The sequence below is a fragment of the Salvelinus fontinalis genome, chromosome 11 (assembly GCF_029448725.1).
Source record: "Salvelinus fontinalis isolate EN_2023a chromosome 11, ASM2944872v1, whole genome shotgun sequence".
In the NCBI taxonomy this organism is placed as follows: Eukaryota; Metazoa; Chordata; class Actinopteri; order Salmoniformes; family Salmonidae; genus Salvelinus; species Salvelinus fontinalis.
In genome coordinates, this window is record NC_074675.1 from 30,502,313 (window position 1) to 30,522,698 (window position 20,386).

General features: G+C 44.5%; 1 protein-coding gene across 1 annotated transcript in view; it reads left to right on the plus strand.

Moving 5' to 3' along the window:
• LOC129865499 (ELKS/Rab6-interacting/CAST family member 1-like) overlaps positions 1 to 19,822 on the plus strand; it is a 48,702-nt gene extending 28,880 nt beyond the window's left edge. Inside the window, exons 2-3 of the mRNA XM_055938346.1 lie at positions 15,071 to 15,601; positions 17,683 to 19,822. Coding sequence (XP_055794321.1) covers positions 15,368 to 15,601; positions 17,683 to 18,195 — 747 coding nt within the window. The 5' untranslated portion in view covers positions 15,071 to 15,367 and the 3' untranslated portion in view covers positions 18,196 to 19,822. The remainder of the gene's footprint in view (positions 1 to 15,070; positions 15,602 to 17,682) is intronic.
• The last annotated feature ends 564 nt before the right edge of the window (positions 19,823 to 20,386 follow it).

A 20,386-nucleotide genomic window follows, 5' to 3' on the forward strand; every position in this document is an offset into this window, starting at 1 on the left:
GTCGTCTGCAAACTTTATGATTGAGTTGGAGGCGTGCTTGGCCACGCAGTCATGGGTGAACAGGGAGTACAGGAGGGGGCTGAGCACGCACCCTTGTGGGGCCCCAGTGTTGAGGATCAGCGGAGTGGAGGTGATGTTTCCTACCTTCACCACCTAGGGGCGGCCCAGGTGGGAACCATGGCTACTGTATTTGGTATTTATCACTTATTGGTGTTACACTAATTGTAGTAACACTTCATTCAGCTGGAGAAGGTTGATATACCTTCTAGTGGTTATATAGAGATTCTAGACTGTCAGAATGTTGATTTACCTTCTAGTGGTTATATAGAGATTCTAGACTGTCAGAATGTTGATATACCTTCTAGTGGTTCTATAGAGATTCTAGACTGTCAGGTTGATATACCTTCTAGTGGTTATATAGAGATTCTAGACTGTCAGAATGTTGATATACCTTCTAGTGGTTATATAGAGATTCTAGACTGTCAGAATGTTGATATACCTTCTAGTGGTTCTATAGAGATTCTAGACTGTCAGGTTGATATACCTTCTAGTGGTTATATAGAGATTCTAGACTGTCAGAATGTTGATATACCTTCTAGTGGTTATATAGAGATTCTAGACTGTCAGAAGGCTGATATACCTTCTAGTGGTTATATAGAGATTCTAGACTGTCAGAATGTTGATATACCTTCTAGTGGTTATATAGAGATTCTAGACTGTCAGAATGTTGATATACCTTCTAGTGGTTCTATAGAGATTCTAGATTGTCAGTCTTTCGTTTCAATGTAAAATGTTTCTCTACCACCTGAGTTGTAAGGATAGTAGTGGAAGAGAACACATCACAGCTGATTATGCTAAGAGCCTGGAGTTTTCCTACGTCGGAGCAAAACTCTGGACCCCTCCCTACATGATATGTGTTACATACTGACAAGACTTATCATTTTGGACACGTGTGTGTGTTATTATAATCTCTCATATGGGCCCCCTGTAACAGACTATAAATATCACAAGGTGTGTGTGAGAGTGTGTGTGTGTGAGAGTGTGTGTGTGTGTGTGTGTGTGAGTGGGTGTGTGTGTGTCAGAGTGCTTTCTCTGCCAGACTCTCGTCCTCTTCTCCATAAAGGGAATATTTCTAGCATTCTTTCAATAAGTAATGAGAACGTGAAGTAGAGAGGCTAGAGGGAGAGACCTCGTGTCAGAGGGTATGTGTGTGTGTGTGTGTGTGTGTGTGTTTGTTGTTGTTGTTGTTATTGTCAGATGATGTCTGGTTCCTCAAAGTGCCCTGGAGGCTGAAGTAGGTTGTTCCAGGCTAGTCACCACTCTGACGCCAGAGACTGTTACAGTGTCATGTTACCTGAGGGTGGAGGAGGAGTCAGACTGTTATCATGTTACCTGAGGGTGGAGGAGGAGTCAGACTGTTATCATGTTACCTGAGGGTGGAGGAGGAGTCAGACTGTTATCATGTTACCTGAGGGTGGAGGAGGAGTCAGACTGTTATCATGTTACCTGAGGGTGGAGGAGGAGTCAGACTGTTATCATGTTACCTGAGGGTGGAGGAGGAGTCAGACTGTTATCATGTTACCTGAGGGTGGAGGAGGAGTCAGACTGTTATCATGTTACCTGAGGGTGGAGGAGGAGTCAGAAGACTTGTATCATGGTGGAAGAGGAGGACAGATTGTTTACAGTAATAGAGGTTAGAGTGAAACGCCACAGGCTGTAGAGGTCAGAGGGCGTGTGGAGATGAGGTGTGTTATGTCTTGTGAACTCTGTGAGCCGCGTTCATAGGAACAATGAGAGGGTTTTAAAGTGGACGGTGTGTGACTGAACAAACAGCCTCATAGGGAGAGATGGTTAAGACACAGGGCTCTTTGATCCTGCTGAATGTCAGACATCAGATGATGCTAAATGCTGCAAGCCTTCTATTCCTAGACACTGTAGTTAGGAGGTTCGACTGGTCCCTGGCTATTCTACCAACTGTCCTGTCTCTGTCACCCCACCCAGTATTGTAATCAAAACTTACTAGAAAGCATGTAGTCATTGGCTCAGACAGTGTAGTAGTCTGGGCTCAATGGCATCTCATTAGTGTGCAAGATCTTGAGAATCAGCTGTACATGTGATGGAAGAATGCACTGTGCATGCAGAGGGTTTGGAATAGTTTTGGGAAAATATGCCACAAGACCTAGCCTTATGTGTATCCCACAAAAAAAGTTTCACTGTTATAAGTGAACTTTTTTGATGAATTTAATCAAAATTCCCCAAATTCCAGGGCTTAACTTCCCATGGAAAATTTCTGGAAAAATTCCAGAAATTTACTGGAAAGTTTCCTACCCTTTGCAACCCTAGTAGTATGTACTAACCCTAGTAGTATATACCAACACTAGTAGTATGTACCAACCCTAGTAGTATGTACTAACCCTAGTAGTATATACCAACCCTAGTAGTATGTACTAACCCTAGTAGTATGTACCAACCCTAGTAGTATATACTAACCCTAGTAGTATGTACCAACCCTAGTAGTATGTACCAACCCTAGTAGTATGTACCAACCCTAGTAGTATGTACCAACACTAGTAGAATGTACCAACCCTAGTAGTATGTACCAACCCTAGTAGTATATACCAACCCTAGTAGTATGTACTAACCCTAGTAGTATGTACTAACCCTAGTAGTATATACCAACCCTAGTAGTATGTACTAACCCTAGTAGTATGTACCAACCCTAGTAGTATGTACTAATCCTAATAGTATATACCAACCCTAGTAATATGTACTAACCCTAGTAGTATGTACCAACCCTAGTAGTATGTACTAACCCTAGTAGTATGTACTAACCCTAGTAGTATGTACTAACCCTAGTAGTATGTACCAACCCTAGTAGTATGTACCAACCCTAGTAGTATGTACCAACCCTAGTAGTATGTACTAACCCTAGTAGTATGTACCAACCCTAGTAGTATATACCAACCCTAGTAGTATATACCAACCCTAGTAGTATGTACCAACCCTAGTAGTATGTACCAACCCTAGTAGTATGTACTAACCCTAGTAGTATGTACTAACCCTAGTAGTATGTACCAACCCTAGTAGTATGTACTAACCCTAGTAGTATGTACTAACCCTAGTAGTATGTACCAACCCTAGTAGTATGTACTAACCCTAGTAGTATGTACTAACCCTAGTAGTATGTACTAACCCTAGTAGTATGTACTAACCCTAGTAGTATGTACCAACCCTAGTAGTATGTACCAACCCTAGTAGTATGTACCAACCCTAGTAGTATGTACCAACCCTAGTAGTATGTACCAACCCTAGTAGTATGTACTAACCCTAGTAGTATGTACTAACCCTAGTAGTATGTACCAACCCTAGTAGTATGTACCAACCCTAGTAGTATGTACCAACCCTAGTAGTATGTACTAACCCTAGTAGTATGTACCAACCCTAGTAGTATGTACCAACCCTAGTAGTATGTACCAACCCTAGTAGTATGTACTAACCCTAGTAGTATGTACCAACCCTAGTAGTATATACCAACCCTAGTAGTATGTACTAACCCTAGTAGTATGTACTAACCCTAGTAGTATGTACTAACCCTAGTAGTATGTACTAACCCTAGTAGTATGTACCAACCCTAGTAGTATGTACCAACCCTAGTAGTATGTACTAACCCTAGTAGTATGTACCAACCCTAGTAGTATGTACCAACCCTAGTAGTATGTACTAACCCTAGTAGTATGTACCAACCCTAGTAGTATGTACCAACCCTAGTAGTATGTACCAACCCTAGTAGTATGTACTAACCCTAGTAGTATGTACTAACCCTAGTAGTATGTACCAACCCTAGTAGTATGTACCAACCCTAGTAGTATGTACCAACCCTAGTAGTATGTACTAACCCTAGTAGTATGTACCAACCCTAGTAGTATGTACCAACCCTAGTAGTATGTACCAACCCTAGTAGTATGTACTAACCCTAGTAGTATGTACCAACCCTAGTAGTATATACCAACCCTAGTAGTATGTACTAACCCTAGTAGTATGTACTAACCCTAGTAGTATGTACTAACCCTAGTAGTATGTACTAACCCTAGTAGTATGTACCAACCCTAGTAGTATGTACCAACCCTAGTAGTATGTACTAACCCTAGTAGTATGTACCAACCCTAGTAGTATGTACCAACCCTAGTAGTATGTACTAACCCTAGTAGTATATACCAACCCTAGTAGTATGTACTAACCCTAGTAGTATATACCAACCCTAGTAGTATGCACTAACCCTAGTAGTATGTACCAACCCTAGTAGTATGTACTAACCCTAGTAGTATGTACTAACCCTAGTAGTATGTACTAACCCTAGTAGTATGTACCAACCCTAGTAGTATATACCAACCCTAGTAGTATGTACTAACCCTAGTAGTATGTACTAACCCTAGTAGTATGTACTAACCCTAGTAGTATGTACCAACCCTAGTAGTATGTACCAACCCTAGTAGTATGTACCAACCCTAGTAGTATGTACTAACCCTAGTAGTATGTACTAACCCTAGTAGTATGTACCAACCCTAGTAGTATGTACTAACCCTAGTAGTATGTACCAACCCTAGTAGTATGTACCAACCCTAGTAGTATGTACCAACCCTAGTAGTATGTACCAACCCTAGTAGTATGTACCAACCCTAGTAGTATATACCAACCCTAGTAGTATGTACTAACCCTAGTAGTATGTACCAACCCTAGTAGTATGTACTAACCCTAGTAGTATGTACTAACCCTAGTAGTATGTACCAACCCTAGTAGTATGTACCAACCCTAGTAGTATGTACCAACCCTAGTAGTATGTACCAACCCTAGTAGTATGTACCAACCCTAGTAGTATGTACCAACCCTAGTAGTATGTACCAACCCTAGTAGTATGTACCAACCCTAGTAGTATGTACCAACCCTAGTAGTATGTACTAACCCTAGTAGTATGTACTAACCCTAGTAGTATGTACTAACCCTAGTAGTATGTACCAACCCTAGTAGTATGTACTAACCCTAGTAGTATGTACTAACCCTAGTAGTATGTACTAACCCTAGTAATATGTACCAACCCTAGTAGTATGTACCAACCCTAGTAGTATGTACCAACCCTAGTAGTATGTACCAACCCTAGTAGTATGTACTAACCCTAGTAGTATGTACTAACCCTAGTAGTATGTACTAACCCTAGTAGTATGTACCAACCCTAGTAGTATGTACCAACCCTAGTAGTATGTACTAACCCTAGTAGTATGTACTAACCCTAGTAGTATGTACCAACCCTAGTAGTATGTACCAACCCTAGTAGTATGTACCAACCCTAGTAGTATGTACCAACCCTAGTAGTATGTACCAACCCTAGTAGTATGTACCAACCCTAGTAGTATGTACCAACGCTAGTAGTATGTACCAACGCTAGTAGGTATGTACTAACCCTAGTAGTATGTACCAACCCTAGTAGTATGTACCAACCCTAGTAGTATGTACCAACCCTAGTAGTATGTACTAACCCTAGTAGTATGTACCAACCCTAGTAGTATGTACCAACCCTAGTAGTATGTACTAACCCTAGTAGTATGTACCAACCCTAGTAGTATGTACCAACCCTAGTAGTATGTACCAACCCTAGTAGTATGTACCAACCCTAGTAGTATGTACCAACCCTAGTAGTATGTACCAACGCTAGTAGTATGTACCAACCCTAGTAGTATGTACCAACCCTAGTAGTATGTACCAACCCTAGTAGTATGTACCAACGCTAGTAGTATATACCAACCCTAGTAGTATGTACTAACCCTAGTAGTATGTACCAACCCTAGTAGTATATACCAACCCTAGTAGTATGTACTAACCCTAGTAGTATGTACCAACCCTAGTAGTATGTACCAACCCTAGTAGTATGTACCAACCCTAGTAGTATTTACTAACCCTAGTAGTATGTACCAACCCTAGTAGTATGTACCAACCCTAGTAGTATGTACCAACCCTAGTAGTATATACCAACCCTAGTAGTATGTACTAACCCTAGTAGTATGTACCAACCCTAGTAGTATGTACCAACCCTAGTAGTATGTACTCAACGCTAGTAGTATGTACCATCCCTAGCCTGGGTAGATGGAACCATAGTTGTTATTCCCTGAAGTTGCTGCTTATTGATTAGCTAGTCCAGGGCTATTCTACTCTGACCCTACGAGGTCCGGAGCCTGCTGGTTTTCTGTTCTACCTGATCATTCATATCATCCACCTGGTGTCCCAGGTCCACATCAGTCCCTGATTAGAGGGAACAATGGCAAAACGCAGTGGAACTGGCTTGGAGGTCCAGAGTTGAGTTTGAGGGAGCTAGTCTATATCCACGGATGAAGAAAGACTGTATTGAGTGGTGGGTTTTCCAATGGCTCGTGGAGGCAGACTGTATTGAGTGGTGGGTTTTCCAATGGCTCGTGGAGGCAGACTGTATTGAGTGGTGTGTTTTCCAATGGCTCGTGGAGGCAGACTGTATTGAGTGGTGGGTTTTCCAATGGCTCGTGGAGGCAGACTGTATTGAGTGGTGGGTTTTCCAATGGCTTGTGGAGGCAGACTGTATTGAGTGGTGGGTTTTCCAATGGCTCGTGGAGGCAGACTGTATTGAGTGTTGGGTTTTCCAATGGCTTGTGGAGGCAGACTGTATTGAGTGGTGGGTTTTCCAATGGCTTGTGGAGGCAGACTGTATTGAGTGGTGGGTTTTCCAATGGCTCGTGGAGGCAGACTGTATTGAGTGGTGGGTTTTCCAATGGCTCGTGGAGGCAGACTGTATTGAGTGGTGTGTTTTCCAATGGCTCGTGGAGGCAGACTGTATTGAGTGGTGGGTTTTCCAATGGCTCGTGGAGGCAGACTGTATTGAGTGGTGGGTTTTCCAATGGCTCGTGGAGGCAGACTGTATTGAGTGTTGGGTTTTCCAATGGCTTGTGGAGGCAGACTGTATTGAGTGGTGGGTTTTCCAATGGCTTGTGGAGGCAGACTGTATTGAGTGGTGGGTTTTCCAATGGCTTGTGGAGGCAGACTGTATTGAGTGGTGGGTTTTCCAATGGCTCGTGGAGGCAGACTGTATTGAGTGTTGGGTTTTCCAATGGCTTGTGGAGGCAGACTGTATTGAGTGGTGGGTTTTCCAATGGCTTGTGGAGGCAGACTGTATTGAGTGGTGGGTTTTCCAATGGCTCGTGGAGGCAGACTGTATTGAGTGGTGGGTTTTCCAATGGCTCGTGGAGGCAGACTGTATTGAGTGGTGTGTTTTCCAATGGCTCGTGGAGGCAGACTGTATTGAGTGGTGGGTTTTCCAATGGCTCGTGGAGGCAGACTGTATTGAGTGGTGGGTTTTCCAATGGCTCGTGGAGGCAGACTGTATTGAGTGTTGGGTTTTCCAATGGCTTGTGGAGGCAGACTGTATTGAGTGGTGGGTTTTCCAATGGCTTGTGGAGGCAGACTGTATTGAGTGGTGGGTTTTCCAATGGCTCGTGGAGGCAGACTGTATTGAGTGGTGGGTTTTCCAATGGCTCGTGGAGGCAGACTGTATTGAGTGGTGTGTTTTCCAATGGCTCGTGGAGGCAGACTGTATTGAGTGGTGGGTTTTCCAATGGCTCGTGGAGGCAGACTGTATTGAGTGGTGGGTTTTCCAATGGCTCGTGGAGGCAGACTGTATTGAGTGTTGGGTTTTCCAATGGCTTGTGGAGGCAGACTGTATTGAGTGGTGGGTTTTCCAATGGCTCGTGGAGGCAGACTGTATTGAGTGGTGGGTTTTCCAATGGCTTGTGGAGGCAGACTGTATTGAGTGGTGGGTTTTCCAATGGCTCGTGGAGGCAGACTGTATTGAGTGGTGGGTTTTCCAATGGCTTGTGGAGGCAGACTGTATTGAGTGGTGGGTTTTCCAATGGCTCGTGGAGGCAGACTGTATTGAGTGGTGGGTTTTCCAATGGCTCGTGGAGGCAGACTGTATTGAGTGTTGGGTTTTCCAATGGCTTGTGGAGGCAGACTGTATTGAGTGGTGGGTTTTCCAATGGCTCGTGGAGGCAGACTGTATTGAGTGGTGGGTTTTCCAATGGCTTGTGGAGGCAGACTGTATTGAGTGGTGGGTTTTCCAATGGCTCGTGGAGGCAGACTGTATTGAGTGGTGGGTTTTCCAATGGCTTGTGGAGGCAGACTGTATTGAGTGGTGGGTTTTCCAATGGCTCGTGGAGGCAGACTGTATTGAGTGGTGGGTTTTCCAATGGCTCGTGGAGGCAGACTGTACTGAGTGGTGGGTTTTCCAATGGCTCGTGGAGGCAGACTGTATTGAGTGATGGGTTTTCCAACGGCTCGTGGAGGCAGACTGTATTGAGTGGTGGGTTTTCCAATGGCTCGTGGAGGCAGACTGTATTGAGTGGTGGGTTTTCCAATGGCTCGTGGAGGCAGACTGTATTGAGTGGTGTGTTTTCCAATGGCTCGTGGAGGCAGACTGTATTGAGTGGTGGGTTTTCCAATGGCTCGTGGAGGCAGACTGTATTGAGTGGTGGGTTTTCCAATGGCTCGTGGAGGCAGACTGTATTGAGTGTTGGGTTTTCCAATGGCTTGTGGAGGCAGACTGTATTGAGTGGTGGGTTTTCCAATGGCTCGTGGAGGCAGACTGTATTGAGTGGTGGGTTTTCCAATGGCTTGTGGAGGCAGACTGTATTGAGTGGTGGGTTTTCCAATGGCTCGTGGAGGCAGACTGTATTGAGTGGTGGGTTTTCCAATGGCTTGTGGAGGCAGACTGTATTGAGTGTTGGGTTTTCCAATGGCTCGTGGAGGCAGACTGTATTGAGTGGTGGGTTTTCCAATGGCTCGTGGAGGCAGACTGTATTGAGTGTTGGGTTTTCCAATGGCTTGTGGAGGCAGACTGTATTGAGTGGTGGGTTTTCCAATGGCTCGTGGAGGCAGACTGTATTGAGTGGTGGGTTTTCCAATGGCTTGTGGAGGCAGACTGTATTGAGTGGTGGGTTTTCCAATGGCTCGTGGAGGCAGACTGTATTGAGTGGTGGGTTTTCCAATGGCTTGTGGAGGCAGACTGTATTGAGTGGTGGGTTTTCCAATGGCTCGTGGAGGCAGACTGTATTGAGTGGTGGGTTTTCCAATGGCTCGTGGAGGCAGACTGTACTGAGTGGTGGGTTTTCCAATGGCTCGTGGAGGCAGACTGTATTGAGTGATGGGTTTTCCAACGGCTCGTGGAGGCAGACTGTATTGAGTGGTGGGTTTTCCAATGGCTCGTGGAGGCAGACTGTATTGAGTGGTGGGTTTTCCAATGGCTCGTGGAGGCAGACTGTATTGAGTGGTGGGTTTTCCAATGGCTCGTGGAGGCAGACTGTATTGAGTGGTGGGTTTTCCAATGGCTCGTGGAGGCAGACTGTATTGAGTGGGTTTTCCAATGGCTTGTGGAGGCAGACTGTATTGAGTGGTGGGTTTTCCAATGGCTCGTGGAGGCAGACTGTATTGAGTGTTGGGTTTTCCAATGGCTCGTGGAGGCAGACTGTATTGAGTGGTGGGTTTTCCAATGGCTCGTGGAGGCAGACTGTATTGAGTGTTGGGTTTTCCAATGGCTTGTGGAGGCAGACTGTATTGAGTGATGGGTTTTCCAACGGCTCGTGGAGGCAGACTGTATTGAGTGTGTTTTCCAGATTGCTATTGGGCGGTGACGGAAAGAGAGACGGAGAGAGAGCCTGCGTGCTGGTGTGTGTGTGTGGAGTGGGAGGCGTGTTGCTTCAGTTAGAAAGGGCAGTGAGGCCCTGTCTAGAACACAATTTATTATGGAAACCACAGAGAGGTGATTATTACAGAGGGAGAATGTGGATAGCTTACTAGAAGAGAAAGAGGAAGGGAGAGAGGGAGAGAATGAGTAGGGAAGGGAGAGTGTTTATGAGAGAGAGAGAGAAGCTCGTCTGCTGGCAGGGTCACCCAGACAGGCAGGCAGCTCGAGTAAATACAGTATGGCATGTGAGTGACCCAGATACAACCTGGACCTGGCCAGGAGTCCGGAGAGGAGGAGGGGGAGGGAGGGAGGAGAGGAGAGAAGAGGAGAGGGGAGGAGGCAGGAGAGTGGCAGGTGAGGAGGCTGATTATTGCCAGAGCTGTTCATTAGGCCATTATTTCCTCTACTGGGACAGTATCTGACAGACACCATCCACTGTCCTCTCTCTCTCTACTACAGACTGTGTCCTCTCTCTCTCTCTCTCTACTACAGCCTGTGTCCCCTCTCTCTCTCTCTCTCTCTCTCTCTCTTCTCTCTCTTTCTACTACAGCCTGTGTCCCCTCTCTCTCTCTCTCTACTACAGCCTGTGTACCCTCTCTCTCTACTAGAGGTTGGCCGATTAATCGGGCCGATTTCACAGTTTCATAACAATCGGAAATCGCTATTTTTGGGCACCGATTTGCCGAATTCTTTATTTAAAAAAAAAATTGATATTTTTTTTTTACACCTTTATTTAATCTTTATTTAACTAGGCAAGTCAGTTAAGAACACATTCTTATTTTCAATGACGGCCTAGGAACGTGATGCCTAGAACGACAGATTTTTAACCTTGTTAGCTCGGGGGACCCAATCTTGCAACAGTTAACTAGTCCAATGCTCTAACACCTGATTACATTGCACTCCACGAGGAGCCTGCCTGTTAGCGAATGCAGTAAGCTAAGGTAAGTTGCTAGCAAGCATTAAACGTATCTTATATAAAACAATCAATCAATGACTGTCATTGCTCCAATGTGTACTTAACCATAAACATCAATGCCTTTCTTAAAATCAATACACAAGTATATATTTTTAAACCTGCATATTTAGCTAAAAGAAATCCAGGTTAGCAGGCAATATTAACCAGGTGAAATTGTGTCATTTCTCTTGCGTTCATTGCACGCAGAGTCAGGGTATTGTCACGATCACGTTGACATGAATGAGAGGACCAAGGCGCAACATGATATGAATACATCTTCTTTATTTATAACGACGAAGATGATCACGAAACACTTAAACAACACTAACAAAAAACAATCGTGAAACTTCAAACGCAAGTGCACACACAAACTACTTACGTCGACATATACATATCCAATGACCCACAAATAGCTAAAGCCTATGGCAGCCTTAAATATGGTTCCCAATTAGAGACAACAGAAACCAGCTGTCTCTAATTGAGAACCCATTCAGGCAACCATAGACTTTCCTAGAAAACTACACACACCCATAGACACAGCTAGATACATACACTCAACACAAACCCATACACTACAACCAACACCCCCTCTACCATATAACACCCCAAACACACACATACCCCATGTCACACCCTGACCTAACTAAAATAATAAAGAAAACAAATAATACTAAGGCCAGGGCGTGACAGGTATATGCAACAGTTTGGGCCGCCTGGCTCTTTGCAAACTAATTTGGATGCCACTCGTTAGATAAATTACGGAACGGAATAAATGTTTTGTTTTCGAGGTGATAGTTTCCGGATTAGTCAAAGGTATATAGTTTAGAGAGAAATACTTGACGCGTTATAATTCCTGCAATAACTTGCCGCTGAACTTGAAAGGGGTTCCTTCATTATTTTACCGTTCATGTCTTCCATAGAGAATGTCTTGATCTACTTCAAATAAGGTCTGTGTTTCGTGCTGTCTTAAACCGCCTTGACATTTTGATATTTTGTAAATCTCACTAGGATAAGGTAATGTTTGTCAACATTTTTTCATAAATCCACTCTACAAAAAAATGTATCTTCGCTTATATTTAGCCAATATTGATCAGAGTTACCTTGTCCTATGGATATCTACACAGTTATAAAATTGGCACGGTGGTGTAAGCCTACACGAAACACAGACCTTATTTTAAGTGAATCTAAAAATATCCTATGGAATAAATGAAGGAACAGCTTTTCAGATTTTGCTAGAAGGTGTCATGGGAATTATGACTCGCACTTTGGTTGTCAATTCTTACCATGCCCATTATTAAAATAGGATTTCCTGCATATAGAAATTCAAGTTTTTGTTTTCAACATTCATCACAGGTAACTTAAACTCTATTTTTATTCAAACAGTTGAGAGTATTTGTCTCCTAAGTAGACTCTTCAGTATCATTGTCACTTCAGAGCTGTGTGTGTGTGTGTGTATTTATGTATTATATTAAGTTAAAATAAAAGTGTTCATTGTTCATTCAGTATTGTTGCAATTGTCATTATTACAAAAATGTGTGTGTGTGTATGATATATATATAAAAAAAAAAAAATCGAATAAATCGTCTGATTAATCGGTATCGGTATCGGCGTTGAAAAATCATAATCGGTCGACCTCTAGTCTCTACTACATATCCTGTATGTAGTGTCTCTACTACAGCCTGTGTCCTCTATCCTGTATGTAGTGTCTCTACTACAGCCTGTGTCCTCTATCCTGTATGTAGTGTCTCTACTACAGCCTGTGTCCTCTATCCTGTATGTAGTGTCTCTACTACAGCCTGTGTCCTCTATCCTGTATGTAGTGTCTCTACTACAGCCTGTGTCCTATATCCTGTATGTAGTGTCTCTACTACAGCCTGTGTCCTATATCCTGTATGTAGTGTCTCTACTACAGCCTGTGTCCTATATCCTGTATGTAGTGTCTCTACTACAGCCTGTGTCCTATATCCTGTATGTAGTGTCTCTACTACAGCCTGTGTCCTCTATCCTGTATGTAGTGTCTCTACTACAGCCTGTGTCCTATATCCTGTATGTAGTGTCTCTACTACAGCCTGTGTCCTCTATCCTGTATGTAGTGTCTCTACTACAGCCTGTGTCCTCTATCCTGTATGTAGTGTCTCTACTACAGCCTGTGTCCTCTATCCTGTATGTAGTGTCTCTACTACAGCCTGTGTCCTATATCCTGTATGTAGTGTCTCTACTACAGCCTGTGTCCTCTATCCTGTATGTAGTGTCTCTACTACAGCCTGTGTCCTCTATCCTGTATGTAGTGTCTCTACTACAGCCTGTGTCCTCTATCCTGTATGTAGTGTCTCTACTACAGCCTGTGTCCTCTATCCTGTATGTAGTGTCTCTACTACAGCCTGTGTCCTCTATCCTGTATGTAGTGTCTCTACTACAGCCTGTGTCCTATATCCTGTATGTAGTGTCTCTACTACAGCCTGTGTCCTCTATCCTGTATGTAGTGTCTCTACTACAGCCTGTGTCCTCTATCCTGTATGTAGTGTCTCTACTACAGCCTGTGTCCTCTATCCTGTATGTAGTGTCTCTACTACAGCCTGTGTCCTCTATCCTGTATGTAGTGTCTCTACTACAGCCTGTGTCCTCTATCCTGTATGTAGTGTCTCTACTACAGCCTGTGTCCTCTATCCTGTATGTAGTGTCTCTACTACAGCCTGTGTCCTCTATCCTGTATGTAGTGTCTCTACTACAGCCTGTGTCCTCTATCCTGTATGTAGTGTCTCTACTACAGCCTGTGTCCTATATCCTGTATGTAGTGTCTCTACTACAGCCTGTGTCCTCTATCCTGTATGTAGTGTCTCTACTACAGCCTGTGTCCTATATCCTGTATGTAGTGTCTCTACTACAGCCTGTGTCCTCTATCCTGTATGTAGTGTCTCTACTACAGCCTATGTCCTATATCCTGTATGTAGTGTCTCTACTACAGTCTGTGTCCTATATCCTGTATGTAGTGTCTCTACTACAGCCTGTGTCCTATATCCTGTATGTAGTGTCTCTACTACAGCCTGTGTCCTATATCCTGTATGTAGTGTCTCTACTACAGCCTGTGTCCTCTATCCTGTATGTAGTGTCTCTACTACAGCCTGTGTCCTCTATCCTGTATGTAGTGTCTCTACTACAGCCTGTGTCCTCTATCCTGTATGTAGTGTCTCTACTACAGCCTGTGTCCTCTATCCTGTATGTAGTGTCTCTACTACAGCCTGTGTCCTATATCCTGTATGTAGTGTCTCTACTACAGCCTGTGTCCTCTATCCTGTATGTAGTGTCTCTACTACAGCCTGTGTCCTCTATCCTGTATGTAGTGTCTCTACTACAGCCTGTGTCCTCTATCCTGTATGTAGTGTCTCTACTACAGCCTGTGTCCTATATCCTGTATGTAGTGTCTGTGTGTGTGTGTGTGTGTGTGTGTGTGTGTGTGTGTGTGTGTGTGTGTGTGTGTGTGTGTGTGTGTGTGTGTGTGTGTGTTGGTGTGTGTGTTGGTGTGTGTGTGTTGGTGTTGGTGTCTTGACTATTGTGTGTATACTAAGATATTTTATGTGGTATTTCTGTACACCTGTGAGCTATAAATGGAAACTTCCATGACTTATTCTCCGTATTGTCTACTGTACACAGAATTTCATACACACAACATTACAAAAGGAGCTGCATAGTGTATGGAGCTTATTACATTATAGCATGCTGCCATGTCACTGTGAATTATCAGTGATGTAACACAGGGGAGTGGTGCATTCTCAGTGATGTAACACAGGGGAGTGGTGAATTCTCAGTGATGTAACACAGGGGAGTGGTGAATTCTCAGTGATGTAACACAGGGGAGTGGTGAATTCTCAGTGATGTAACACAGGGGAGTGGTGAATTCTCAGTGATGTTACACAGGGGAGTGGTGAATTCTCAGTGATGTTACACAGGGGAGTGGTGAATTCTCAGTGATGTTACACAGGGGAGTGGTGAATTCTCAGTGATGTAACACAGGGGAGTGGTGAATTCTCAGTGATGTAACACAGGGGAGTGGTGAATTCTCAGTGATGTAACACAGGGGAGTGGTGAATTCTCAGTGATGTAATACAGGGGAGTGGTGAATTCTCAGTGATGTAACACAGGGGAGTGGTGAATTCTCAGTGATGTAACACAGGGGAGTGGTGAATTCTCAGTGATGTAACTCAGGGGAGTGGTGAATTCTCAGTGATGTAACACAGGGGAGTGGTGAATTCTCAGTGATGTAATACAGGGGAGTGGTGAATTCTCAGTGATGTAATACAGGGGAGTGGTGAATTCTCTCCTCTTTTTTAGCTTAAAGTCTTTTTTCTCTTTCTCTCTTACAGATCATTGCCTCATCCCAGGACCCATGGACTAAATGGATGTTAAAACCACCTTACTAGCCAAGTTGACCAATCAGCATCGTCCAATCATCCAGGAAATACAGGATCTTTGAACATGAACAATCTATTCCTCTCCTTCAGCTAAGACCGACTGCCAGTCAGTAACCACATAGTGTAACTCTCTGTATCAGGACACTGTAGTCCATATCTATTGGAGGATCACTGAGTCCACTGAGTCTCAGTATCTCACCTTTAGCCCCTCACCCCCAGCCCTTGACCCTTAACCCCTGACTCCTGACCATGTACGGCAGCTCCCGCTCCGTTGCCAAGATGGAGGGCAACAACGGCAGCAGTCAGAGTCCCGGACGCTCCCCCTGCCTGCCCCGCTCCCCGCGCCTCGGCCACCGTCGCACCAACAGTACAGGAGGCCCCGGGGGAAAGACCCTCTCCATGGAGAACATCCAGTCTCTGAACGCCGCCTATGCCACCTCCGGACCCATGTACCTCAGTGACAACGAGGTCATCTCTCAACAGGTGATCTAGTCTTTTAGCAGAGGTTTTTAATCCAAAATGACTGTCATCTCCTTCTATTCTTTTAAATCAGGAGCCTTAAACCTTTTATTGCCTAGGGACCCCCACCCAGGCAAACTGGCGACCCAGGGACCCTCATCAGACGTTAGCAAAAAAATATTTGTATATCATTATCATTCCCAGGTGAATGATAGTGGCAAGGACAAGTAATCAACATTTTAAAATGTATAGATTTGGTAGATGGTTTTTCATTATTCTCACCGCCCCACATGATAATTGGAAGAGGAAGTGTAACTCTAATATAGCCTGTTAGCTAGGAAGGGGACTCCAAACACATGATAATTGGAGGAGGAAGTGTAACTCTAATACAGCCTGTTAGCTAGGAAGGGGACTCCAAACACATGATAATTGGAACAGGAAGTGTAACTCTAATATAGCCTGTTAGCTAGGAAGGGGACTCCAAACACATGATAATTGGAAGAGGAAGTGTAACTCTAATACAGCCTGTTAGCTAGGAAGGGGACTCCAAGCACATGATAATTGGAACAGGAAGTGTAACTCTAATACAGCCTGTTAGCTAGGAAGGGGACTCCAAACACATGATAATTGGAACAGGAAGTGTAACTCTAATACAGCCTGTTAGCTAGGAAGGGGACTCCAAATACATGATAATTGGAACAGGAAGTGTAACTCTAATATAGCCTGTTAGCTAGGAAGGGGACTCCAAACACATGATATTTGGAACAGGAAGTGTAACTCTAATACAGCCTGTTAGCTAGGAAGGTGACTCCAAACACATTTTCACTAAGAGCAGCGGTTTAGCTGGTTCAACAAAGGTTAGCCGTGTGTTGGCAGAAATGAGTGTCCAAGTGAAGAACGCTGAGCAGGAGCCAGTGGCATTGCCACGCCGGTCGCCTGTCTGGGGCTGCTGTTTCATAGACTGTCAGATACTGCAGTGAGAGGAACTGGCTCCAATGACTGTAATTTGCTCAGTATTAGGATTTGAAAAATAAAGTTTACATCTTTAGAAATAAGATATTCTCCTCTTTTCTACTGTAGTTATGTCATTGATATTTTGTTTATTCTGTTGTTACTAGTGATATTCATAAAAACATTGAAAGAATGCAAAATATAAATCCACTTTAAAATAAGTTGCAGACCCTCTGCAGTACCTGTAGAGATCCGCAGACACCCGGTTGAATACAACTGTTTTAAATGACACTATGGTTAGCACCTTGCTTTTACCAAAGACACTTCCTGTATGACTAGCACCTTGCTTTTACCAAAGACACTTCCTGTATGACTAGCACCTTGCTTTTACCAAAGACACTTCCTGTATGACTAGCACATTGCTTTTACCAAAGACACTTTCCTGTATGACTAGCACCTTGCTTTTACCGAAGACACTTCCTGTATGACTAGCACCTTCCTTTTACCGAAGACACTTCCTGTATGACTAGCACATTGCTTTTACCAAAGACACTTCCTGTATGACTAGCACATTGCTTTTACCAAAGACACTTCCTGTATGACTAGCACCTTGCTTTAACCAAAGACACTTCCTGTATGACTAGCACATTGCTTTTACCGAAGACACTTCCTGTATGACTAGCACCTTGCTTTTACCAAAGACACTTCCTGTATGACTAGCACCTTGCTTTTACCGAAGACACTTCCTGTATGGCTAGCACATTTATTTTACCGAAGACACTTCCTGTATGGCTAGCACCTTGCTTTTACCGAAGACACTTCCTGTATGGCTAGCACATTGCTTTTACCGAAGACACTTCCTGTATGGCTAGCACCTTGCTTTTACCGAAGACACTTCCTGTATGGCTAGCACCTTGCTTTTACCGAAGACACTTCCCGTATGGCTAGCACATTGCTTTTACCGAAGACACTTCCTGTATGGCTAGCACATTGCTTTTACCGAAGCCACTTAGCTACTGTATGGATGTGAATTATTTAATTGGTTTGTATTCCTGTATGTGAATTTTGTTGTTTGTTTATTTGAATATGTTGATCTTAACTAAATTAATTTTGTGCACAATAAAGTAATTCTAATCTAATCCGATCTATTATAGACCCAGGCCTATCCCAACCCCAACCACGACCCTAGCCTGCCCAAGAGCACCATGACCCTGGGTCGCTCCGGAGCAAAGCTCCCTTATGGCGTCCGGACAACCGCCATGGGCTCCAACCCCAACATCAGCCAGGGAGGTGGAGGCTCGTCCATGCCCAGTGACAGCATCGCGTTTGGGTGTGACCACGTGTCCTCGTCCCAGTCCAGCCTCCAGCAGGCGTCCACGGTGCCTCACTCCTTACGCCAAACCAGAGACAACACCATCATGGACCTCCAGACCCAGCTGAAGGAGGTGCTGAGGGAGAACGCGCTCCTCCGGGAGGAGGTGGATACGAAGGAGAGCAAGCTGAGCTCATCCATGAACTCCATCAAGACCTTCTGGAGCCCCGAGCTGAAGAAGGAGAGAGCCCTGAGGAAGGACGAGGTGTCCAAGATCTCCGTCTGGAAGGAGCAGTACAGAGTGGTGCAGGACGAGACTCAGGTACGATCCTGGAGTCACTGGCAGTACATGTAGTCAGACTGGAAGGAGTGTGAAGTCATTCAGGTGGGATGCAGAGACTTGCTTGGAAGTTGGAAGGTTGGTCCTAAGGGAACCTAAGGGTTCTAACCATTGGGTCAGTTGTTGGTGGTTCTGCATGGTGTTGTGACCCTGGTCGAAGGTGAAGAGGTCAGACTGAGTTGTATAAGCTGTTAGTGCTGTTGTTGTCTCTTCCATATTTAGCTCACAGTCAGCTAGAGATCTGCCTTCCGCCTGTTTCCCCTCCGGCTGTGTGAGCGTGTGATCGTGTGACGTCGGTCAGTGAGCAGCTGGTTCGCCTGTCTGCTGAGTTGGATAAATCCGGGGGATCTGTCTGGGCAGATTTGATCCCGCAAGGCTTGATCACAACCTCTTATTGGGAAGACAATTTTGAGATGGTATCCTAATTCTGTAGTGAAGGATGGAACCAGTTTGATCTAATTCTGTAGTGAAGGATGGAACCAGTTTTATCTAGTTCTGTAGTGAAGGATGGAACCAGTTTGATCTAACCTGTCATCTAGCTCAGAAACCAGGTGTGACTTCCAGTCCTACCTGTCCTGTATCCCATCTAACCTGTCATCTAGCTCAGAAACCAGGTGTGACTTCCAGTCCTACCTGTCCTGTATCCCATCTAACCTGTCATCTAGCTCAGAAACCAGGTGTGACTTCCAGTCCTACCTGTCCTGTATCCCGTCTAACCTGTCATCTAGCTCAGAAACCAGGTGTGACTTCCAGTCCTACCTGTCCTATATCCCATCTAACCTGTCATCTAGCTCAGAAACCAGGTGTGACTTCCAGTCCTGCCTGTCCTGTATCCCATCTAACCTGTCATCTAGCTCCGAAACCAGGTGTGATTTCCAGTCCTACCTGTCCTGTATCCCATCTAACCTGTCATCTAGCTCAGAAACCAGGTGTGACTTCCAGTCCTACCTGTCCTGTATCCCGTCTAACCTGTTCTAAAACCGAAAGGTTGCTGTGGGCATTTGATCTGATGACAGGTTAGACGGGATACAGGACAATGTAGGACTGGAAGTCACACATTTTTATTTATTTCACTTTTATTTAACCAGGTAGGCCAGTCGAGAACAAGTTCTCATTTACAACTGTGACCTGGCCAAGATAAAGAAAAGCAGTGCGACACAAACAACAACACAGAGTTACACATGGAATAAACAAACGTACAGTCAATAACACAATAGAAAGAAAAACAAATAGAAAAAATATATATTTACAGTGAGTGCATGAGGTAGGATAAGGGAGGTAAGGCAATAAATAGACCATAGTGGCGGAATAATTACAATTGAGCAATTAAACACTGATGTGCAGATGTGCAGAAGATGAATGTGCAAGTAGAGATACTGGGGTGCAAAAGAGCTAAATCAATAAACACCTGGTTTCTTCCCTGATGCCAAAAGCAGAACTTCTTAGTTCTGCCTTTAGTTGTAGATGTATCTGACTAGTTTTCTCCTGTTGTTGTAATGGCTGCTGTTCTGGAGGGACCATGATGAACCTGGTAATTGTGTTTATTTACACGCCACCTGTAAAAATAGAGGGGGAACGGGGATAGATACCTGGTCAGTTGTCCAACTGAATGCATTCAACTGAATTGAGTCTTCCTCATTTAACCCTCTGAATCAGAGAGGTGTGGGGGGGGGGGGGGGCTGCCTTAATGGACATCCACGTCTTCAGTGCCCGGGGAACAGTGGGTTAACTGCCTTGTTCAGGGGAACAGTGGGTTAACTGCCTTGTTCAGGGGAACAGTGGGTTAACTGCCTTGTTCAGGGAGAGAATGACAGATCTTTACCTTGTCCGCTCGCGGATTCGATCCAGCAACCTTTCGGTTACTGGCCCAACACTCTAACCACTAGGCTTACTGCCGCTCAGTGGAGTGGGAGGGAGAGTACTGGAGAGGGGAGAGAGAAATCCAACAGGAAGCTGTAAAGTTTCATTACATACATGCTGAGATATTGATGATGATGATGATGATGATGCCAAATAGTGGACTGAGGGTGTCTTTCACAACTACACACACACACACACACACACACACACACACACACACACACACACACACACACACACACACACACACACACACACACACACACACACACAGGTACAAACACGCACACGCACACGCTCGCACAAACAACACACAGCTGTCAGAACCACACCTCATTGTGAAATC